The sequence below is a fragment of the Sus scrofa genome, chromosome 14 (genome assembly GCF_000003025.6).
Source record: "Sus scrofa isolate TJ Tabasco breed Duroc chromosome 14, Sscrofa11.1, whole genome shotgun sequence".
In the NCBI taxonomy this organism is placed as follows: Eukaryota; Metazoa; Chordata; class Mammalia; order Artiodactyla; family Suidae; genus Sus; species Sus scrofa.
The window spans coordinates 114304407-114329386 of NC_010456.5; the positions used below are offsets into that span (position 1 = coordinate 114304407).

At 41.5% G+C, this 24980-nt stretch overlaps 3 protein-coding genes and 1 non-coding gene across 10 annotated transcripts in view; 2 read left to right on the forward strand and 2 right to left on the reverse strand.

The window, feature by feature from the left end:
• TAF5 (TATA-box binding protein associated factor 5) lies at window positions 157-17218 on the forward strand. Its single transcript, XM_021073484.1, has 11 exons — window positions 157-746; window positions 3403-3640; window positions 7635-7950; window positions 8729-8892; window positions 9279-9414; window positions 10822-10942; window positions 11671-11800; window positions 14640-14804; window positions 15325-15502; window positions 15665-15842; window positions 16167-17218. The coding sequence occupies exons 1-11, from the start codon at window positions 188-190 to the stop codon at window positions 16382-16384; spliced, it is 2403 nt and encodes an 800-aa protein (XP_020929143.1). The 5' UTR covers window positions 157-187; the 3' UTR covers window positions 16385-17218.
• Window positions 17210-23111, reverse strand: USMG5 (up-regulated during skeletal muscle growth 5 homolog (mouse)). The gene is made up of 4 exons (XM_021073491.1): window positions 22966-23111; window positions 19384-19479; window positions 19203-19295; window positions 17210-17313 (listed from the first exon to the last, which is right to left on the reverse strand). Exons 2-3 carry the CDS (start codon window positions 19468-19470, stop codon window positions 19206-19208), a joined length of 177 nt encoding a protein of 58 aa, XP_020929150.1. The 5' UTR covers window positions 19471-19479; window positions 22966-23111; the 3' UTR covers window positions 17210-17313; window positions 19203-19205.
• On the reverse strand, window positions 21218-21297 carry MIR1307 (microRNA 1307). Its single transcript, NR_035394.1, has one exon. It is a non-coding gene; the product is annotated as a microRNA 1307 (primary transcript).
• The window catches only part of PDCD11 (programmed cell death 11), a 54420-nt gene continuing 52616 nt past the window's right edge, over window positions 23177-24980 (forward strand). For 6 of the 7 annotated variants that reach the window (XR_002338758.1, XR_002338760.1, XR_002338759.1 and 3 more), the window contains exon 1: window positions 23177-23304. The gene's annotated coding sequence lies outside the window, so the exon portion shown is untranslated. Of the gene's footprint in view, window positions 23352-24980 lie in introns of all 7 variants that reach the window. The other variant, XM_021073482.1, reaches the window with a different exon arrangement.

The window sequence follows — 24980 nt, forward strand, 5'->3', positions numbered from 1 at the left end:
CCAACTTCCTGCCTTTTTGTCACTCACTTTTGAAAGTCGCTCTCGCTCCTATTCCTTTTTCTCCTTATTTCTCGCCCCTCCTACTGCCGCAAATTGCCTTCCAGAGCTGTCGTAAAACGCTCCTCCCCGCCCTCCATGTGGCGAAAACGCAATCACGCTTGACGGCGCGAGGTGGCTCAGCCGCAAGATGGCGGCGCTGGCGGAGGAGCAGACGGAGGTGGCGGTCAAGTTAGAGCCTGAAGGACCGCCGACGCTGCTACCTCCGCAGGCGGGGGACGGCGCTGGCGAGGGTGGCGGTGGCGCAACCAACAACGGCCCCAATGGCGGTGGCGGGAACGTTGCGGCATCGTCGTCGGCCGGCGGGGATGGTGGAACTCCTAAGCCCTCGGTGGCTGTGTCCGCCGTTGCCCCGGCGGGGGTGGCTCCGGTGGCCGCCGCTGCTCCGGAGGCTGGCGGGCCCCACGACCGACAGACTCTGCTGGCTGTACTGCAGTTTCTACGGCAGAACAACCTCCGTGAGGCCGAAGAGGCGCTGCGCCGTGAGGCCCGTCTGCTAGAGGAGGCAGTGGCGGGCTCCGGAGCCCCGGGAGAGGCGGACGGCGCCGGCGCTGAGACGGCTAGCGCGCTTCTCAGCCGGGTCACTTCCTCGGGCCCCGGCCCTGCGGCCCCAGAGCCTCCCGGCAGCGCCGCTTCGGGAGCCTCTGCTGTCTCGGGCTTAGCGACAGGTCCTGCGGCTCCGGGGAAAGGTGAGCCGCGGGGTCCCTGGGAGGCAAGACCGGCAAGTAGGAGATCAAGCAGGGAAGGCAGAGGCTGGCAGGCCTGCACCTCTGCGGGCTTGTTTTGAATTTCCTGGGCCCGCCTCTAGGGCCACATGCCCGCCCCTTTCCCTAGTGCGCCGGCTGCGCAGTCAAACCCTCTTCCTAGCTGTCAGTTCCAGAGAGAGGCTCTGGAGAGCTATTGAGCCCAGGGATGTACGGGGACGGTGGGCGCAGAGAGCCGGGGATGTTCAGGCTTTTGGCCCCTTTCGTTTTATTTAAGCTCTTGGGCCTTGTGCAGGGGTGTATTAGCACTAACAATATTTGTACAATATTGTACTAGTGTACTTTAAATTATGCATCTTAATTTTCACTGTTATACTGTGAGGTAGACAGTACCTCTATTTTAAAGATGAGAAAAGAGTCTGAGAAGAGCCCAGGGACTTGCTTTGACACAGCCAGAGAGTGATGAAATATAGTATAGCCAGTTTTCTCAAAATACAGGCTTACTATCGCTAGTGTTCCATCTTTTAGGGGAATGCAGATTCCTAGGCGTCACTTCGGACTTAGTGAGTCAGACCCCATGCAGGTGGACTCTGGGAATTTGCATTTTATTTTATTTTGCTTTTTAGGGCCACACCTGTGGCATATGGAAGTTCCCAGGCTAGGGGTGGAATCGTGCTACAGCTGCCAGCCTAAGCCACAGCAAGGCAGGATCTGAGCTGTGTCTGCGACCTACACCACAGCTCACGGCAATGCCAGATCTTTAACCCACTGAGTGTGACCAGGGATTGAATCCGAGTCCTCATAGCTACTAGTCAGATATGTTTCCCCTGAGCCACAGTGGGAAATTCTGAAATCTGCGTTTTAAACAAATACTTACAAGGGGATATTGATGTATATGGCAAAGTTTGAGAACCATTCATTTAGGAACAGGTGTTGACAGACCCGAATTCATTTTCTGTCCCTGTTGCTTTTACTTCTGTGATGCTGCTTGTTATTCTTCCTAAGCTCCAGAGGTTCCCCCCCACCCCCGTTATTGTTGAAATTCAGATATAATGTATGTAAAATGTCAGGCACTAATAAGTTTATGCCTAGGTATCTACCCCTGACACTGAGGCTCCCCCTCCCCTTTTTCTCCAGAAACTGTTGTCACAAAGTCCATGCAGTAAAATTTATACACAGTATAATCTCAGAGGTAATCCTGAGCCAATAATGAATGTTTATTGAATTAAATTATCCACTGTAGAGCCTTTAGCCAAATTAATCTGGACTTCTGAGACTTAATCTTTGCAACATTGCCAGAAGTGAAGTACAAATAGGTAGCATTGTAACCAATAAGTAGAAGTGTGTACAAATGTGATTGAGCAGAATCTTTCCTGAATGCTCTATTTTGTGAATGAACTATAAGGTGGATGAATTATGTTGGTTATTTTGCTGTAATCTCTTATTGCTTCAGAAGCTTGATCTTTTTTTTTTTTTTTATAAGATTGTAACTCAGAAACCAGAAAGGAGAAAAAGAGCTCGTCAGAGTAACCAAAAGAACTTAAAAAAAAATTATGCAGTGAAGTACATAGCAGTACTATAATTGCAACTTAAAAAATTTCCAACAATCAAACTGATTCTATTGACAGATGTATCATTGTTTGGTATATATTACCAATAAATACTCATGTTTTCTGCCGTGAAATGAAGGCAAGTCCTCCCCACCATTAACATGCTTATGTTTTATAGGGAGTGACTGGTGTACCTATATGAAAGTATGTGGGATAGGATGTGTTACAGGAAAGTTACAAAGTACTTAGCTCAGAGAGCTGGGAATGTTACTCCAGAGCCTGGCTTGGTGGTGGTGGCTGCCATTTGCACTGAGCCTGTAGAGAAGATTAATATGGCTATTTGGTTTGCACATACTGGGTTTTATAAAATTTGTCTTTAAGGTAGCTCCAGGAGTTACCATAGTGGCTCAGTGGTTAACGAATCTGACTAGGAACCATGAGGTTGCGGGTTCAATCCCTGGCCTTGCTCAGTGGGTTAAGGATCCAGGGTTGCTGTGAGCTGTGGTGTAGGTTGAAGATGCGGCTCGGATCCCAAGTTGCTGTGGCTCTGGTGTAGGTCAGCAGCTATAGCTCCGATTAGACCCCTAGCCTGGGAACCTCCATATACCGTGGGTGTGGCCCTAGAAAAAGGCAAAAAGACAAAATAAATAAATAAAATAAAATAAAATAAAATAAAATAAGGTAGCTCCAGAGTTTCCTGGTGGTGCAGTGAGTTAAGGATCTGGCATTGTGACTGCCATGGCTCAGGTTGTAGCTGTGGTGTGGGTTCGATCCCTGCCATGGTAACTACCATGTGTCACTGGCCTGGCCTCAAAAATAAAATAAGGTAGCTCTAGCAAAAATATTGAGCCTTTTTTGTATTTATTTGAAAATTTTATTTTAAGATAGGGACAGACTGAAGGGGTTTTGGAAGGGTAACTAAAACAAAGTGAATCCTGTCCAAAGATTATGTAATTGTGTTGGGGAAGAGAGTTTAAGAGAGGGAAAAACATCTGAGAAACAGTTCACCTCTGGACCTTAGCAGAACAGCCTTAGACTCTTGGTGAATGTCACATCATTTTCTTCAGAGTTGTTTTTCGTTTTTTAAACAGTTGGAAGTCTAGCTGTGGAAGACCAGCCGGATGTCAGTGCTGTGCTGTCAGCCTACAACCAACAAGGAGACCCCACAATGTATGAAGAATACTATAGTGGACTGAAACACTTCATTGAATGTTCCCTGGACTGCCATCGGGCAGAGTTATCTCAACTCTTTTATCCCCTATTTGTACACATGTACTTGGAACTAGTCTACAATCAACATGAGAATGAAGCAAAATCATTCTTTGAGAAGTATGTGAATTTATAAATACACAATATGTATATATAGCATGTATATATAATGTATATACATCTGTAACTACACAATTGTAAGATTGCAACCCAAAAAGTACTTTATTAAGGAGAGTTATCTGGTGCTTTGAGAACCTAAAGTGGGGTGGGGGTTGTGGGTGGTTTGATCTAGTTGGAAAAGTCAGGGAAGGCTCCCAGAGGAAATGATGCTTGAGTTAAGCTCTGAAGATGGGATAGGAGTTAACCAGAGAAAGAGACAATGGAAAAGCTTGTGTGACAGCTCTGTGCAGGAAGGATCGTGGTAGGTACAGAGGAGAAAGAAGGCCAGTACGGCTGGAGCAGAGAATAGGGGTGGTGTGTGGAGCAACATGAAGCTGGATAGTTGGTTAAGGGCTGGAGTAGGCAGGTTCTTGGGCCATGTTGAGGGTCTTTGTTTATCCTAAGAGAAGTAGGAAGTTGTATTGGCTAGAATTAAATTTGGCTGAGAGTCACTGAAAACTCAGACAGTAATGGTATAAATAAAAAGTTTATTTTTTGCTTTATCCTAGCAAGATGAAAGTTTATTTTTCTGTCTTATGAAGATAGGCAGTCTAGGACTGGTATGATTATCAGAGACCTAGGCTCTCTCGACCTTACTGCTGTAACATTCTTGTCATGCAGTTTCTACTTATGGAACAAGGTGACTCTCCAGCTCTAAGCAATCCCATTAGTGTTATAGTCAACAGAGAGGGCACACATCCTTCCTGAAGGCTGCACATTCTTCTCTCTTTTTTATGTCTTTAACCAACAGTCATGTCTACCTACAGGAGAGGTAGGAAATGTGGTCTTTACCTAGGTATCTGTATGCTCAGCTAATATTCAGGTGTTCTAGTGTGGAGGAAAAAAGGAAAAAAAAAAGGATTTTGGTGACAGTGAGACATCTCTGCTACAGAAGTCATTGTAGGACCATGTCATTATTAGATTTTCTTTTTTTTTTTTTTTTTTTTTTTTTGTCTTTTCTAGGGCCACACCTGTGGCATATGGAGGTTCCCAGTCTAGGGGTCCAATTGGAGCTGTAGCCACCACCCTACAGCAGAGCCACAGTAACACGGTATCCGAGCCATGTCTGTGACCCACACCACAGCCCACGGCAACACCAGATCCTCAACCCACTGAGCAAGGCCAGGGACCGAACCTGCAACCCCATGGTTCCCAGTCGGATTCATTAACCACTGAGCCACGACGGGAACTCCCTAGATTTGCATTTTGAAAGGACCTTTATGCAGTGGGGAAAACATGGTGGGGGGACAGAGTGATTATAGGTTGACCATTTTGGAGATTACTGCTGTTGTTCTCAACTGGGGGTGATACTATTTCTCCTTCCCCTGGGCTCTTTGAAAGTAAAGGTGTTTTGGTTGTCATAAGGACCAGGCTGGAGGATCCTGTGTTTTAGGGGTACCAAAAGTTCCAATATGTGCAGGTAGTCCCACTTAGCAAAGAATTGTTCTGCCTCAAATACTAATACTATCCCTGTTGAGAAGCACTGGATTAGGGTGTGATTGTGTTGGTGAAGGGAAGGAGACATATTTGTGAGGCTCATGGTGAAGGATTGGATATGGAGGTAAGGGAGATGAAAGTATAATTGATAACCCCTAGGTTTCTGGCTCTCCTGGGCTGGATATAAGGCTGCCCTTTGCCAAGATAGAAAACCCGGGAGAAGACTGGGTTTGTCAGGTTGTGTGATGATCTTGAGTTCAGATTTGAATATACCTTTTACTCATTTAAAAGATGTCAAGTGCATAGATAAATGACCTATAAGGCTCTAGAAATCAGGAGAGATAGGGACTGAAGCCATAAAATGGAGTTGTGTGCAACATTGATGGGTAGGGATGAGATTTTCTAAGAGAGAGTATGAAATAAGTCATTGGAAGGACTAGGCCTCAGTCTTCAGTATTTGGAGTAGAAGAGAAATAAAAGGAGTAGAAGAGAGGGTGAAGTAGAAGAGTTTTAAGAGGAGAGGCCAGAGAAGCAGAAAGAAAACCAGAAGAGGGTTGAGTTATAGAAGCCACAGAAAAGGAATGTTTGAAAAGGGGGTGGTGCTTAACAGTTGAATGAGAGCTCTTTATTATAAGCAGTAGACCCAGAAGCTAGGACTTGTCAGGTAACACAGGTAATGGGGGTAGAGGAGTAATAGGACTCCTGGCTTCTGTGCCACTATATTCATTCATTATTCTACAATGCCTCATAGAAGATATATAAAACAAATGTTTTGTACTCAGTGTTCTGGAAAAAAAAAAAAAGGCTGATGGTGATAGAATTCCTAAGCTAATTTTTCTTATAGTACTGTCATCAAAAAACCTTTTCCTCTTCCAATCTCATGGCGTAGCCCTCTCCTCACGTAGGAAGCTAGAATATCATAGGGGATCCTCTGTCTCCTTGTGGACATCCTCAGGCCTCGCCAGGAACCCATGCTCGGATGAAGTTATTCTTAGTGCATAGTGACTAATACAGACACCAAGAGGCTGATATTTATAATTTCATTCAAATCTTAGACAGAAACGACAGAAACACTTTTTTTTTTTTTTTTTTTTTTGGTCTTTTTGTCTTTTTAGGGCCGCACCCGAGGCATATGGAGGTTCCCAGACTAGGGGTTGAATCAGAGCTGCAGCTGATGGCCTACACCATAGCTACAGCAATGCCAGATCTGAGCCTCCTCTGCGACCTATACTGCAGCTCATGACAACGACGGATCCTTAATCCACTGAGCGAGGCCAGGGATTAAACCTGCAACCTCATGGTTCTAGTCGGATTCGTTTCTGCTGTGCCACAATGGGGATTCCAAGAAGCTCTTTTTTTTTTTTTTTTTTTTTTTTTTTTTGGTATTTCTTGGGCCGCTCCCGAGGCATATGGAGGTTCCCAGGCTAGGGGTTTAATCGGAGCTTTAGCTGCCAGCCCACGCAAGAGCCGCAGCAACGCGGGATCCAAGCCGCATCTGCAGCCTACACCACAGCTCACGGCAATGCTGGATCCTTAACCCACTGAGCAAGGCCAGGGATCAAACCCGCAACCTCATGGTTCCTAGTCAGATTCGTTAACCACTGACCCATGACGGGAAGTCCCCAAGAAACTCTTAACTCATATCTTGATGAGTCATAGTAGGGTAACACAGGTTAACAGTTTGGGAATCTATTGGCTGTGTGTCAGAGTTGGAGCATTAATATCTTATGTTTAATCATTTGTTTTCTAAATGTTTTTGCATTGTTTGCTGCTCTTAATGAGTGTCAATGTATGATCTTTACATTTTATTTTATTAGGAAAATTAAGATTTGTAGAAACAAAAGTAGATTTAAATTTACTCAATGTCACCATGGCTGAAAGCTTTATTTAATTTCCTTTGGTAATGGTGAGTAAATGGGAGTGCTCACTCTTTGGTATCAACATATGTTTGTTCTTTAGTCATGTTATAAAAGTCCAGATGTTTAATATTTATATCTAATATTAAGACTATAAGAAGTCACTAAAAATGTTGGGTTTTATGAGAATGTCTTGCATTGATTATTGTTGAGAGGCTGGGTGATAGGTACATTGAATTCATTATGCTAGTTTCTACTTTTGTATATGTTTGAAATTGCCCCTAATAGGTTTTGAGAGAACATAAAATTTAGTAGAGCAAAGATTCTGACATTTTCTAATGTCTACCAATGATGGCATTCAAATGAGGCATTCTACCAATGGTGGCTACTTTATCTTTCATTCACTTGTGGTATTTATTTCAAATTCTCTTAAAATGTTTATGATGCATTTAATTAGAGAAATTGGTCATTTTTAGGATTAAAATTCAGAACCGAATTGTAATCATTTTGAAATGTGTTAATGACTTTGATCCTACAGCTTAGACCAGGATTATTCAGACTACTACGTTGAAAATATTCTGGGATGTTTATAAATATATGGGGGAGAGGCAGATCCCTTAATGATTACATTGAAAAATGACTTTTTAAAATCACTGAAACAGGTTCCATGGAGATCAGGAATGTTATTACCAGGATGACCTACGAGTATTATCTAGTCTTACCAAAAAGGAACACATGAAAGGGAATGAGACCATGTTGGATTTTCGAACAAGTAAATTTGTTCTGCGTATTTCCCGTGACTCGTACCAACTCTTGAAGAGGCATCTTCAGGAGAAACAGAACAATCAGATATGGAACATAGTTCAGGAGCACCTCTACATTGACATCTTTGATGGGATGCCGCGTAGTAAGCAGCAGATAGATGCGATGGTGGGAAGTTTGGCAGGAGAGGCTAAACGAGAGGCAAACAAATCAAAGGTATGGGAATAAACCTAAGAACTATATAATGCAGATTATGAAAAATTGTAGCATTTCCATCTACATAACTTACACATTTTTCTTATAGCTAGTTTGGGAATAATTTTACTCTGTATACTAAATTTCGTATTCTAAGGATGATGTATATATTAGTGAGAATTTGGGAATGGTTGCATATAACAGAACCCTGACTACAGTGGCTAAAACAAGTAACGGGTTTTTCTCACCTAAAATGAATTAAAGAGCAAGACCCTTCTAGGTTGGCATGAGGGCTCCACAGTGCCATCAAGGACCCTGGCTCCTTCTACTTTCCACTCTGCCATCTTCAGAATGTAGCTTTTTTCATTGTGTTCACAGATGGCTATTGCAGCTCCAGCTTTGCAGATGCATTCCAGGAAGGCAGAAGGGGGAGGTTGAAAGACATAGGTAGACCTGCTGAATCTCCCTTTTTATCAGCAAAACTATTTTTTTTCTAAAACACTACTCAGTATAATTTGTGTTCACATCTCTTGGCCAGACTGATATTATATGGCCATTCCTAGCTGCAAGGGAGCCTGGGAACAAAAATGATTTTAACTGAGCATGCTGCTGCTCCAACAAAATCAGGGTTCTGTTTGTAAGGAAGAAGGGGAAATTGGCTATTGGGCAGAAAAGTACAGAATCTGCTTCAGGATATAAATGACCATATTGTAATTGTGATTCCTTCTCTCAAGATATGAAAAGGATGTATTAATGAACAAAAAAGTAATTTGAAAAAATTGGTTCTTTTGACTCGTAGGTATTTTTTGGTTTATTAAAAGAGCCAGAAATTGAAGTGCCTTTGGATGATGAGGATGAAGAAGGAGAAAATGAAGAAGGAAAGCCTAAAAAGAAGAAGCCTAAAAAAGACAATATTGGATCTAAAAGCAAAAAACAAGATCCCAATGCTCCACCTCAGAATAGGTGAGGATAAAAACCTCAGGAACACGTGTGCAAGTGTAAGATGATGTTATTCATGGTTCAATTTTTTTTTTCTTTTTTTCTTTTTTTGCATTTTAGGGCCACACCCTCAGCATATGAAAGTTCCCAGGATAGGGGTTGAATCGGAGTTATAGATGCTGGCCTACTGCCACAGTCACAGCAACGCAGGATCTGAGCCGCATCTATGACCTGTACCTCTGCTCATGGCAACACCAGATCCTTAACCCACTGAGCGAGGCCAAGGATCAAACCCGCATCCTCATGGATCCTAGTCGGGCTCGATAACCGCTGAGGCACAAAGGGAACTCCCTTCGGGGTTCAAGTTTCTTAATATCCATAGTAATTTCCAGTCTGTTTTTCTTTCACAGAATTCCTCTTCCTGAGTTGAAAGATTCGGATAAATTGGATAAGATAATGAATATGAAAGAAACCACCAAACGAGTGCGCCTTGGACCAGATTGTTTACCCTCCATTTGCTTCTATACATTCCTCAATGCTTACCAGGTTGGTGAAATAATTGGGTAGTTTCTGCCTGGAGAGTCATGTAAAATGGTGATTACCATTAAAAGAAACTTAGATGTGTTAACTAAAATGGAATTTTCTTATTTAAACTCTTGTCCTTTTTTTTTTTTTTTTTCTTTTTCTTTTTTCAGGCTCTCACCTGTGGTACATGGGAGTTCCAGGTTAGGGGTCCAGTCGGAGCTGCAGCTGCCAGCCCATGCCACAGACACAGCAACGCCAGATCTGACCTACACCACAGCTCACAGCCACCCTGAACCCTTAATCCACTGAGCGAGGCCAGGGATCAAACACAAATCCTCAGCGGATACCAGTCGGGTTCATTCACTGCTGAGCCACAACGGGAACTCTGTTATTTAAACTCTTGATATAAATATGGCTTAAAGAGCAGCAATTAGGAAAGGAGAATTGGACACTGCTTGGGATAGAAGGCAGTGTTTAAAAGACCTGTAGCGATTTATACCAGAATCTTGCTTATATGTGTCCCTTTGTTTCAAAGATCAGAATTCTGTTAGCCTTTGAGAATAGGAAAGTTGTGTGGTTCATCTCTCGTGGACTTAAACACTTATGCAAACTTTCTATTTTTTTATTAAGAATTCTTCAGGAGTTCCCGTCATGGTTAACAAATCCGACTAGGAACCATGAGGTTGTGGGTTCGATCCCTGGCCTCGCTCAGTGGGTTAAGGATCTGGCGTTGCCTTGAGCTGTGGTGGGTCGCAGATGTGGCTCGGATCCCACGTTGCTGTGGCTGTGGTGTAGGCTGGCAGCTACAGCTCTAATTAGACCCCTAGCCTGGGAACCTCTGTGCTGCGAGTACTGCCCTAGAAAAGAGGAGAAAAAAAAAAGTTCTTCATATCTTGGAGTTCTTGCTGTGGCACAGTGGGTTAGGAATCCGACTGCAGTGGCTTGGGTCACTGTGGAGTTGTGAGTTCCATCCCTGGCCCGGTGTAGTGAGTTAAAGGATCTAGCATTGCTGCAGCTGTAGCTGCAGCTTGCGTTTAACTCCTGGTCTGGGAACTTCCATATGCTATGGATGTGACCATTAAAAAATGGAAAAAGAAAAATTCCTCATGTGTTTATAGACTCTTCATAATAGGCTGCTGAGGATATATTCAGCAAAGTAGAAAAATGATTAACATTTGCTTCAGATGATGCACTCCAAATTTGGAGGGCAAAAATGGATAAATGATGACATGTTCTCAAACTAAGTGCTTTTAAACAGTGGATTTCATAAGAGAATGAAATTTCGAATGATCGTTTATATGAGAAAAGTAGCTATCATTATATATTCTCTAAGATATGATTGTGAATCCCCCCTACCCCCAAAACAGTATTATTTAATATAAAGCTTTTTTTTTTTTTTTTTTTTTCTTTTTCTTTCAATATTGGCAGGGCCTCACTGCAGTGGATGTCACTGATGACTCTAGTTTGATTGCTGGAGGTTTTGCAGATTCAACTGTTAGAGTGTGGTCTGTGACACCCAAAAAGCTTCGTAGTGTCAAACAAGCAGCAGGTAACTGAGATGATGTGTCAGGATATAAACTCATCATTAGTTCATATCAATCTTGATTCCATGGAACATATATAAGACATTGTGATCTTAGCAGAATTTCATTTGATTTTACTTTTCCCACCAGTGAAAAATGCCTTGCAGTGCATCAGAAGACTGGAGTAGCTAGAGTGGGTTAATTTCTCTGGTCATAAGTTTTCTCATCTGTAGAATGAAGGAATTAGGCTAGAAAACTTGCTAAGGTTAAAAAATCTAACATATTATGATTGTTTTGCTTGTGAATAAAAAAAAAACCCACAGTGTTTAAAGTAATTAGTGGGAGAGTATGTTGTTTTAGCCATGGCTAAAATGAACTAATAAGGTCAGGGTTACATTTTAAAGTTTCTTGCTAACTGTATTGTTTAAACAAGATAATACATTTTAAAATTTATTTGAATATTTCTGTAGTTTTATTTTGTGAAACATTGTGATATAGTGGATAAATGTGAGTTTAGCCCTTGTTCTGAGACTAAGTAGCTGTGTGCACTCTGGCATTTTATTAACTGTTCTGAACCTCACTTTCTTCTCTTATACACTAAGATGATAGCATCTAATTGAGAGGAATTAACAGAATGGTTGGTATGTAGAATGACTTGTTCAAATGTTAGTTCTTCTCCTGAACTACGATGTAATTGCCTTAAAATGTTTTAATGAATATTATTTTAAACATTAATATTTCTGGACCATTTTAGATCTTAGCCTGATAGATAAAGAATCTGATGATGTCTTAGAAAGAATCATGGATGAGAAAACAGCAAGTGAGTTGAAGATTTTGTATGGTCACAGCGGGCCTGTCTATGGAGCCAGCTTCAGTCCGGATAGGTAAAATACAAACACTGAAAATGAAATACTGCTGTATCATATTGAGAGTGTAGCTCCTGGAAACATTATACAAATGTTGGGGAAAATTCTGTTAGAAAGATCTCATGATCGCCTGTGATTTTATTTTAGAATCTTGTCATCTGCTAATTCATCTTGGGGTACTGGTGTACAGTACCCACATTTACAGAATGAAGATGCATAGCTTATGCTGTGAGTGCAGCCAAAGAAAGAAAGAAAAAGATTCATAGCTTCAGGGTTTTGCTAATAAAAATTAGCTTTAGTGTTGTGTTAGCTCCAGCAGGGGTTGAGTTGCTTCTTTGGGTTCCTGCCTTGGGTTTTTTGGCTACTGCTGTCCTCTGTCATCTCCAAATTCACAGCAGGGAATCCTGATATTAAAGGCATCTTACCTCTCAATTGAAGATTTAGCTTTGTATAATCAAAAAGCTAAAAGAATATTGAAAAGTGTGAAAAAAAGTATTTTGGAACCCACAAATAAGTGTTTGCCTATTTTTCATGATCTCTAACGTTCTGTGGAAATGGGGGGAAAGTATTTTGTTTTCCTAATACCATCTGTGTCTTATTGGACAGGTAATAACTTTCAACCCATCAAGACTTTCATCTTTTTTTTTTTTTTTTTTTTTTTTTTTTTTGTCTTTTGCCATTTGTTGGGCCGCTCTCGCGGCATATTGAGGTTCCCAGGCTAGGGGTCTAATCGGAGCTGTTGATGCCAGCCTACCCCAGAGGCACAGCAACGCGGGATCCGAGCCACGTCTGCGACCTACACCACAGCTCACGGCAATGCCGGATCGTTAACCCATTGAGCAAGGGCAGGGATCAAACCCGCAACCTCATGGTTCCTAGTCGGATTCGTTAACCACTGCGCCACGACGGGAACTCCAAGACTTTCATCTTGATGAAACTTTGAGAATGAGAATTTTTGTTATTTATAGGATTTAGCCAGAGGGTACATTTTTACCTGAGGGAAACTTTTTTTTTTTTGTCTTTTTAGGGCTGCACTATGGCATATGGAGGTTCCCAGGCTAGGGGTCCAATTGGAGCTGTAGCTGCTGGCCTTTCCACAGCCACAGCAATGCAGGATCTAAGCCGCGTCTACACCACAGCTCATGGCAACACCAGATCCTTAACCCACTGAGCTAGGCCAGGGATTGAACCTGCATCCTCATGGATGCTAGTCCCATTCGTTAATTGCTGAGCCACAGCGGGAACTCCATAGGGAAACTTATTTTTTATTTTTATTTTTTGTCTTTTCTAGGGCTGAACCCGTGCCATGTGGAGGTTCCCAGGCTAGGGGTCTAATTGGAGCTGTAGCTGCTGGCCCATGCGAGAGCCACAGCAATGTGGGATCTGAGCCACGTCTGCGACCTACACCACAGCTCATGGCAATGCCGGATCGTTAACCCATTGAGCAAGGGCAGGGATCGAACCCACAACCTCATGGTTCCTAGTCGGATTCGTTAACCATTGAGCCACGACAGGAACTCTGGGAAACTTCTGATTTCAATGAAAAACACTGTTATTTTCTCAGTAGCTCAGCTTTTGTATTTATCCCTGAAGAAAGTAGAGCATTAGTCACATGTCTATATTGTTTTTTATTTTTGCTTTTCTGGTGGGGGGGGTCCAAAAGGTTTAAATTTTACACAACTTATACAGGATATGAAAACAGCATCTCTATTTTATATAATTATTTTTTTGCTCTGCCTATGGCTTGCAGAAATTCCCAGGCCAAGGACTGAACCGAATGACAGCAGTGACAATGGCGAATCTTTAACTGCTAGCCCACCAGGGAACTCCGTAGCATCTCTCTCTCTCTCTCTCTTTTTTTTTTTAAAGTTTTTGGCCGCACATGAGGCATATTGAAGTTCCTGGGCCAGGGACTGAATCTGAGACATAGCTATAACCTACACGGCAGCTGCAGCAACACTGGATCGTTTATCCCACTGTACCAGGCCAGGGATCAGATCTGAGCCTCAGCATATGTAAGTTCACAGGCTAGGGGTCAAATTGGAACCACAGCTGCTGGCCTGCACCACAGCCACAGCCGAGTCTTCAACCTACGCCATAGCTCACGAAATGCCGGATCTCCCACCGAGTGAGACCGGGGATGGAATCCGAATCCTCATGGATACCTGTCGGATTTGTTTCTGTTGCACCACAACGGGAACTCCCTTTTTGTTTTTTCTGCGTCTCCATCTTAAAGTAAAAAAATGAATTTTATGTGACATCACATTTCTTAGAACCCCTTCTCAGGTGACCTTATTTGACCATACTTTTTGTCATTACCTTTTTTTTCTGCCTGAACTGTGATTTTTCTCATAATGTACATGTTTTTAAAATAATCTAGGTGTTCCCATGGTGGCTAACGGGTAACAAACCTGACAAAACACAAGGGTGCGGGTTTGCCCTGGCCTTGCTCAGTGGATTAAGGATCCAGCATTGCTATGAGCTGTGGTGTAGGTTGCAGACTCAGCTCAGATCTGGGGTTGCTGTGGCTGTAGTGTGGGCTGGCAGCTGCAACTCTGATTTGACGCCTAGCCTGGGAACTTCCACATGCCGTGGGTGTGGCCCTAAAAAAAAACCAAAAAAAACAAAAAAACAAAAACAAAAAAATCTAACCTCATTCAGTAGGTGCACAGATGTAGAGTGTCACAGCTAACATTAGTTGGTACTTTCAACTCGTTATCTACTGTTAATTTCAGGTTTTAAAATTGAGATGTAGCATGTCAATTAGCTATACTTAATATATTCAGATGTGCAGAGAAACTAGACAGATAAACTGAGTTATTCTAGGAATCAAATATATTACCTTCTCTTCTCTCAGAAACTACCTGCTTTCCTCTTCAGAGGATGGAACTGTGAGATTGTGGAGTCTTCAAACGTTTACTTGCTTGGTGGGATATAAAGGACACAACTATCCAGTGTGGGACACACAGTTTTCTCCATATGGATATTATTTTGTGTCGGGGGGCCATGATCGAGTAGCTCGGTAAGAATATTGTGAGTTTAGGATTGGGTCTATTTAAGGAACAGAGCAGAATGGTTTCTTGTTTGGAATTATAAACTTGAGCCAAACTCATTTTCACTTATTTAGGACCAACTTTTTGAGAATGTCAGCATATATAAGTCTTTATTTGAAAACAAATTTGGGACAAAACTATTATGTCTATACTAAGAGTCCATGGCCACCCTCTCCCCAACCGGATGCTAAACCTTGTCTTATATAACCACCATGAGCCTTTGTTTCCCTGTCATCTCCTCAAAAGTTCAGGATGAGGTAGCTTGAGTTAGAAACTAATTACATGGTGGCCAAAACTAGGGTAAAAAAATGCTTTTTCAATGGGTTAGAGTAGGAGTTGGGGTGTGGGGGAGTATTTCAAGTAACTAGGGAGGGGGACCCATTTGGAGCTAACATTTCACATGGATTTTTCTCTATTTTGGATATAATTTTGGCATTTCACAGTTAACTGCTAAATATACTCTTTTGTTTTCAATAATTTCTTTAAAAGGCTCTGGGCTACGGATCACTATCAGCCTTTAAGGATATTTGCTGGTCATCTTGCTGATGTGAACTGTACCAGATTCCATCCAAATTCTAATTATGTTGCTACGGGCTCTGCAGATAGAACCGTGAGGCTCTGGGATGTCCTGAATGGGAACTGTGTAAGGATCTTCACTGGACACAAGGTACCTTATACCTTCTTTTTGAGATAAATAGTTTAAAAATTAACCAGTGACACATACATTTTAAAGATACTATTCATACCACTAAACTTTATAATTCTAACTTTTGTCTTATTTTCTTAGATATTTTTAATCCTACTTTTGATTCTTTCCATGGACTTCTAGGGACCAATTCATTCCTTGACATTTTCTCCCAATGGGAGATTCCTGGCTACAGGAGCAACAGATGGCAGAGTACTCCTTTGGGACATTGGACATGGTTTGATGGTTGGAGAATTAAAAGGCCACACCGATACAGTCTGTTCACTTAGATTTAGTAGAGATGGTGAAATTTTGGCATCAGGTAAATGACTAGAAATGGCTTTGTGGTAAAGGGTCAGTGGTCTATTTAAAAGAAGCACTGAATGTTGATGATGGCAAAATAAGTGCTGCTGTTCTAGGTTTTGCTTCTTAGCCCTGATTCCAGAGTGTCACTCTACATGTATATTGACTTCTCATGTTAAACTACTGCTTGAAAGGCTTCTTTAGAGGGATTAGAGTTGTTAATCAAGTTTGGATATTTTTTTTCTACCGGAAATACACAGTAAATGCATAAAGCATACTTGACAGAATGTCAGAATCTAAATATGGTAGATGCTACTAAATGGTTTCCTTTATTTCCCCTTAGGTTCAATGGATAATACAGTACGGTTATGGGATGCTGTCAAAGCATTTGAAGATTTAGAGACTGATGACTTTACTACAGCCACTGGCCATATAAATTTACCTGAGAATTCACAGGAGTTATTGTTGGGAACATATATGACCAAATCAACACCCGTTGTACACCTCCATTTTACTCGAAGAAACTTGGTTCTAGCTGCAGGAGCTTATAGTCCACAATAAACCATCGGTATTAAAGACCTTTGGAAGCTACTGTTTGAAAAAGGGAGACTAAAAGCAAATACCTCAGTGATTAATATTTAAGCTACAAAGAATGTTTTGTCTATATGGATCTGGAAGTATGCTGCTTGGAAATTCTGAACAGGACCGTTCCACGTTTCTATAGCAACCACATTTAACTAATTTCCGTTAGTTGAATAAGAGGTATTATGTTCGTGGAGGGGACATTTATGGTGCTTTGGATTGCGTGGAAACTATGCATTTTCTGTTCAAGTGCTATTTTAATTTATTATGTCTAGAAAAGAAATCGACTTCAATAATTCATCCTGCTTCAAGATTCAAATTGAGTAATATAATACCATCCTAAATTTTAGCTGAAGAATTCTATGAGCATGTATGTTTCTGCTGTAAATGTAGTTACTGTATGGCACTCAAGAACTATGTTAAATGATCTGCTAACATTTTTGCTTGGCTTATGATTAGTGGAATGTATGGTTAGCTGGGTAGGGTGAACTACGGTTCCTTTCTGAGAAATAGATGAAGTACAACCATCCACTGACATCTGAATTTATACCCATTGGATTTTGAGTGCACCCAAACACACTATAAACCAGGTGAAGAAATTAACTTCCATGTTCTACTTCAGCTAAAATGGCTACATACAACCTAGTACACTTGAAGTCAGACATTTCAGTTGCTTACCTCCAGTACTGAGCCTTGCTTTGGGAAACTTAAAAGATTTAGACCAAGTCACTGCCAGTTTTTTGCCTTTGTTGCATTTTGTACAGTTTTTATATTTTTGATATCTTGTAAATAAAGACAACCAGCTTTTCCAGATTCATAATTTATTGTATAAATTGACTATCACATGATGAGTTGACATTAGCTTCTTCAGGCATGGGAACTTAACAGATGAGGTACAGTTTAGAATCCTATAAACAAAGCAAAGAATAGTTTAGACACAAACATGTTCAACTCTACTTTTAAAACATTCAGTAATTACTAGTACAGAACTATCCACGAATCCCTCTGAAATGGAATGCAAATTCATTAGATTCTCAATGGAGTCAGTAACCCCTCACAATGTAGGTGTCCCTCAGCTTAAAACAATTTAACCTAACACTATCTTTAGCAAAAGAGCTACCAATAATTCAGCATGATCCTAAGCATGTACCACTGGAAAAGCCTAGTACAGAAAGTAACAATAGAAAACAGGGAGGATGGTAGTATCCCCGTCGTAAAAACAAAGTTTAGAGGTACCTAATATGAAAAATTGGGCAAAACCCCACCTGTTTTGTTGGAAGAAGCCTTGGACCACTGCATTCTGGGATATGCAGTCCCCTAAAGTCAATAGTTTTGGGATTGGTAAAGCTCTTAAGAGCAGAGGAAAATTTTCATGTCATGGAGAGTTACAATAAAGGGATCTGGGTTTTGTGCACATCATCTACTACTAACACAACAAATATTTATTCACTCAAGCAAAGGCAAATGGGGGTTGAGTGGCACTATAAGAAGAAAATAAAGTCTAAGGCGATTTAAGGCAAAGACAGAATTGCTTACATAAAAATTTGAAACTAGCAAACAAACTACCAAGAACCAAAATATATTTTCAACTTATATGAGAAAGAAAGTCTTTACAAAGAGAAAGTCTCAAACATTAAATGAGAAAAACATGAAGAGGATGTTAAGAAAAACACAAATGCTAAACAAATGGAAAAAATATACACTGTCATCAAAAAAATTATTTTTACTCATCAAATTAACAAAAATCAGAAACACATGATTTAATACTGCCTCGGGCACAAAACTAGATGCCCTACAACCTTTTGTGAAAACACTTCAGCTTAAGAAAACAATCACACTTTATTCAAAAGTGTTGTAATGTTATTTATATTTAAAAAATTCTAATTTCCTCTGTAAAATAAATCACATATCCATGACCACTCGTGCATTCAAATTATAGAGTACATGTTATAAGACAAAATTACAGAGAAATCAGTGATTAGAAACCAAATAAATACATTAAAAAGGAGCTAAACCAAAATGTTAACAAAAATTGTCAGGGTAAGGGGACATGGACAATATTTTTATATCCCCCCCCCCCCATTTTTTGGCCTTTTTTTAGGGCTGAATGTGTGGCATATGGAAGTTCCCAGGCTAGGGGTTGAATTGGAGCTGCAGCTGCATGCAGGATCTGACTGCATTTGCAACCTACACCACAGCTCATAGCAACACCAGATAATTAACCCACTGAGAGAGGCCAGGGATTGAACCTGCATCCTCATGGATGATAAGACTGGTTACCACTGAGCCACAACAGGAACTCCCTATTTTTTTCTTGACTGTGAGAAATTTTGCAAAATGATGACAATATAGTTCTTTTTTTTGACCGTGCCTGTGGCACATGGAAGTTCCCAAGCCAGGGATTGAACTCTTAGCACAGCAGTGAGCCTGAACTGCTGCAGTGTCAATGCGGGATCTTTAACCCAATGTGCCATAAGAGAACTCCTGACAATATATTTCTATAGTGAAAGGAAAAAAACTCCTGAACATCAAAATTCTGAAGTTAATAAACTTTATTTTTTACTTTTTGCCTTTTCTAGGGCTGCTCCTGCAGCATATGGAGGTTCCCAGGCTAGGGGTCTAATTGGAGCTGTAGCTGCTGGCTTAGGCCACAGACACAGCAATGCCGGATCCTTAACCCACCGAGCAAGGCTAGGGATCGAACCTGCAATCTCAAGGTTCCTAGTCAGATTCATTAACCACTGAGCCACGACTGGAACTCCCAAAGTTAATAAACTTTAAAACATTAACTTCTTACCATTTATGTTGCTTTCACAGCTGGAGTTTTTTTAGACCTTAACTTGAAGTATAAGACTAGCAAAGCAATACCTCCATATGTGGCCAGCACACACTGAAAAAGAAAGGAAAAAATAAACAGGAATTGTTGTCACACCTATATTATTCTAAAACATAACTGTTTAGGTCTCATTAATACTTACATTCATTCTCCCTGTGAGAGTGTAAGAGTTGAAATATTTTTTGATACCAGTGAACTGGAATTGGGCATCCGTTTCTGGACCTGCCATGGTTTCAATCTTTTAAAAAAAGAAAGAAAGCAACAAATTGGTTTGGATGCAGTTTAAAAGAAAATTAATTTTTTAATTAAAAAACTCATGAAGTCAGTGCATCTAAATACTATAAATTTTACATATTACACAACAAAGCAGTAGCAAAGTGGTAGGAAAACACCTTGCTGATTAGAGAAACTTACAAAACAGACTGGAATATACATCAAATCACTCAGCAAAGGTAGAGAACACAGTAGTTCCTCTAAGTCCATCCTCTGACCCAATATTGCTCAATTTCATTCCTGTCTCTAGAGCATGGTATGCTGTACATGGAATTAATCAGTTTTAAGACCAGAGTTGAAAGCTAGAGCTTGTGCTACTTCTCAGTTTTTCAGAAGGGTAACAGCCAACTAAACAGTTCACTTTGCAACCCCCTTTTACAATTTAAAAAAAAAAATAATTTGGGACCTCCCTGGTAAGGGAAAGAAGGGGAAGGAGAGATCATTTACTAAATGGAATTGATAAATACTATTGATGGGGTGGGGGCAGCGGAGCTGAAATCCTACTCCTTTTAAAACAGATCGAAAGATTTAAATACAAATAGTGAAACCAAAATATCCGGAAGAAAACATGGGCAAATATTTTAATCATCTTAAGTAAAAGAAAAGGTGGCCAAAAGCAAAAAGGTGGAACACAGAAAGATAATCAACATCATGATTAGTCAAAGAAATGTAAAGTGAGACCAATATTTAACCATCAGACTGCAAAGACAAATTTATGATAACAGGCAGTGGTATTGAGAATGTGGGAAAATAAGCGTTCTTTCTGTGGCCTGGAGGGAGTGTAAAGTGGTACAACCTTACTAATGTGCAATTCTGCAATATCTATCAAATTCTAAAATTAGTATACCCTTTTATCTAAGCTGGTTTATTTTTTCTCCAGGAATTTATCCTTATAGAAGTATTACCAGAAGTTCCCATTGTGGCTCAGAAGAAAAGAATCTGACCAGTATTCATGAGGACGCAGGTCTGATCCCTGGCCTTGCTCAGTGGGTTAAGTATCTGGAGTGCTGTGGCGAAGGCCAGCAGCTACAGCTCTGACTGGCCCACTAGCCTGGGAACCTCCCTATGTCACGGGTACGGCCCTAAAAAGACAAAAAACAAACAAAATTACACAGTGGAAACATGTTATATGGTTCAAGGATGGTAACTGAAATACACTTTATGAAAATAAAAAACTGGATGAACTAAAAGTTCACCTACAGGATACTGATAAGTAATGGTTTCCATTAAAGGAAGATAGAATGCATGGAGATCTCTATATACAGACATGGAAAGATGTTCCCATGTAAAGTTAAATATTAAAAACATCCTATTTCTGGACATTATATTATAGAGCATGTTAATGGTTTTCAAAGTCTGGTCCCTAGACTGACAACCTCAAAGGAAACTTGTTAGAAACACAGCATTTTGGGCCTTATCAGATAAATGCTGAGGCCCAGCAGTCAGTGTTAATATGCCCTCTAGGTGATTCTGATGCATATTAAAGTTTGAAAAACACTGCAGCAAACAGAAACCCAAATAAATGCTCATTCGTAATTAAATAGGAAAAAACTCTGGAAGAGTATATAGCAAATTTTTAAGAGGGGTTACATCTACAGAACCTACGTATTTTACAAAGGTGTGTATTTCTTTTATTATAATAAAAAATAAAAAAAGGCACATTCAAAGGTCACCAGAACACTGGAAAATTCGTCTGTATGACCGCCTATCTACCACGACCGACGCCACGCCGAGTCGATTGGCAACATAGACGAGCCGGTCGAGGTCCGGTCGAGATTGGTAGGCAGTGACAGTGACTTGGCTGGCTCTTGAAGAAATGGAAGTGGGAGACCTGTGAGGAAGTTGTTGCTATGGAAAATGGCACGCTCAGGTTCACCATTCAAAGGCCTTCAGAGGCATTCACCTGCATAGAAGTGGCAATAAAAATCTGGACAAGGGACCTTAATTCTGAACACTATTTCAAGAAAGTTCTTGGAGCAGTGAAGGATTCTAAGCTTCCTTGGGCCACCTCAGGGGCTTTGGCCAGTCCAATCCAAGTAGGGAAATCTCCATTTAAAGAAACCTTTATGATGTAGCTTTTGTATTGATTTACCTTCAGTAAACTTATTAAAATAAAGATATGCTTTCCCGCTCATCTTCAGGATAGATTTGTGGATTCTTATAATATCCACTAGGTTTCTAGAAGAAACCCGACAGAAGGCAAGGGCTTAACTTTGTCCAATTATTAACTATAATCACCACTACCTTATGTAACAAAAATTTTAATTTCTCTCTACACAATATAAAAGGAAGACTGATGTTTGCAATATTCTACACAGGGCTAATTCCGACGGTAGGAAAAGGTATAGTATAGGAATCACAATTTAGTCTAGGTCTTAGAGGAAGACTCTTGAAATGCTGAGTTGGAGGGGGAAGTGGGATGCTGCTGATAAATAACTGGAACAAAGCCTGGAAACACCTGGGTCTGCATCCTCAGCAAATCGCAGGTTACTTTGGGGCAAAGATCAGGAATCCTTGTGTTAGAGTGTCCTTCGTGGAGTAACTGAACTGAAACTTGCTTTCCTTTTGAGTCATACTTCAGCTTAGACAGATAGTAATGAAGAAAATTACCTAAGACTAAAAATAACCGTACCATTGTTAAATGGTAGCCTATGGCAAAGTCTAAGCGATGGGGTCTTCACTTTTGTTTCTAATTGAGCGGCAAACTACTATTAAATATAATCAATCTTTCCATTCCTCTCTTCACCGATAAGTGGGCACTTCAGAAAAGGCCCAAAGCGACCAAATGCCCTCGCTACTTTGTTTTCCCGATACTGTTTTTTTCTGTCTGACTGGACGTTTACCTAGAATGATGAGTGAGATTACGAGGCAGAGACGAGTGAAAGCTGCTCAGGTACCAGAAGCAGCTTCTTGCACTGCAAGGAGTTTACAGTCCTCTTCTGGCTACCTTCTAGGAAAGGTCTTCCCGCTGATTGAACACAGGCTGCATCTAACCAGCGGGTCTGGCGAACTGCAGGGGCCCGCCTACGCTCACTCCTGTTTGACAAAGGCTGCACCACAACTAAAGAACGCCTGGCTGGCCAACTTCCTAAACACAGCTCAGTGAAAACAAACTACTATACGCATACATGGGAAAGGAGATTAATTCGGCCAGAAGTTCTCATCCAAAATTACGTCACTCGGTGACCTTGGCGGACTCCCTTCGCTGCGGACCTTTTTTCTTTACCGGAAAATGCATTTTAAGGGCCTTTACCTCTCACTGAGGCTTCCTAGCCACTATCCGACCCCTCGCGGCCATCATTTTCTCCAATTCCTTTTCATTCACCCCCCCGTCTCGCCCCTCCAAAGCAAAGACCTCGCGGTGTTCCTGGACCAGAAAACAGTCCTATTCTAGGCTGGCCCCATAAAGTGGAGGCGCGAGGTCAGAGCCCGGTCTCCCCTCCACACCCACCTTCGAAAATGCACAAACTCCGCAGCCTGTGTCCTTCAACGTATCCAGTTGCCCCCTCGCTCCGGCCGGAAGAAACCTCCTCCCCCGCACGCGTTCAACGGGCCTTACCGACTCGGCCCTCTACGTCGATTGGCTGCGGCTCGAGGCCCGCCCTTCCGCTTCCGGTATTCAAATCTCCTCCCTCGCTCTGTAGGACTCCATAGTGTAGTAACGGAAGTGGGGCGCAGAGCCCGCCCTCGCTTCCGGCAGGGCGGAGTTGGGCTGCTGGCGTGCGGGTCTCCGCGTGTGTGATCACAGTGGCGCGGCCTCCGAAGTAGAAGTGCTGGCGTCCCTGGCTTGGTGAGTGTGGGTAAAGGCGACAAGGGAGGAAACGTCGTGGCTTCCAGGTCTGTTCCAGAACTAAGTCCTCCAGGTCCCTACCATGCACCCGCTTAGAAGCCGGCTTTGCTTGACTTGCTCCTGTAACTTTAGGATCTGTCCCCTGAAGGTAGCTTAATTCTCTTCTTTGCCGCTGGATTGCTGCTTTACTCTTTTGAAACTTCAGTTTCCCCTGGTCTGAAATGAGATTAAGGGTCAAACTCCCAGGAATCTTGACCCCACGGCACTTTCTTATTTTTTCGAAACATATCTATCCGTTCCTGATTCCAACTCCTAGGTTCATTTTAGGTCCTCGCCTCTTTCACAGTCTCAAGCCTTTCTAGATTCCTATTTCCAAGTGTCTTTCAGAACCAACCCCACTAATCTTCCGTTCTCGTTTATACCTAGTTCTGGTTCTCATGATTTCTGTTGTGCTGCAATTGAAGCCTTCTACCAGATTACCTTCCTTCAGTCCTCTCTCCTCCAGTCCAGTCTATAGCCTGCAGTCTTTTTTTTTTTTTTTTTTTTTGGTTACTGTTTTATCTTTTCCTTTACTTAAGGCTCAGACTTGCCAAAGTAAATGTTAATCTATTCACGTCTAATGAGAGCTCTGAAACAGAAAGCCCAAGCTGTCTTTTAGAATTTAACTCCACTTATTATGCTTTTTATCACTTTATGGTCTAGTTGAACTTTTCTCCAAAGGAAGGCAAGAGCAAGCCTTTGAACAACAGTTTGACAGACATGATGCTGATGCTTATCAAAATAATTTGCTTTTTCTTTTCCCATGCTTTTCCTCACATTCCTTCTGCTTTTCCCTTTCCACCTATCAAGATTCTATTTATCTTTTAACACATAGCCCAAAAGCTTCTTTTGTTTTCCTCTTTTACCAAAGCCTCATTATTTCCTGCTTCTTTGTTGATAGTTTATAAATTGATTTGTATTTTAAATTATTTGCATAATTGTTCTTAAAAGTGTGTCTGTTCAGAGTTCCCTTGTATCTTATTGGGTTAAGGGCCCACCTTGTCAATGCTGTAGCGTGGGTTCAGTGCCTGGCCTGGGAACTTCCACATACCACAGGTGCAGCCAAAAAAAAAAAAGACGAAAAAGTGTGCATATGCTTTGAAGGTAGGGGCTTATATATATATTTGTTTGTGTATCTGTGAATTAAGCTTAGTGATATTTACTACATTGAATCTATAGCTTTTTTTTTTTGCTTTTTAGAGCCGCACCCATGGCATATGGAGGTTCCCAGGCTAGGGGTCAAATCGGAGCTATAGCTGCTGGTCTGTGCCACAGCCACTGCAATATGGGATCCGAGCTACGTCTGCAATCTACATCACAGCTCACGGCAACACCGGATCCTTAACCTACTGAGCAAGGCCAGGGATCGAACCTGTATCCTCATCAATACTAGTTGGGTTCATTAACTGCTGTGCCATGACAGTAACTCCAATATAGCACTTTTTACTAGAGGAAAATGTGTGGACTTGTGCTTTTGAAGCAAAGATTTTTGGAAAGATGAATTATGGATTGCCTGTTGCCTGGCATCAAACCATCCATTTCTTAAATGCTGTCCTGAATGCTCTCTAGCACATTGGGGCTAGAAAGCTTTATCTCTTGCCCATTGATCATAGTCTTGACACCAAAGCTACATCTCA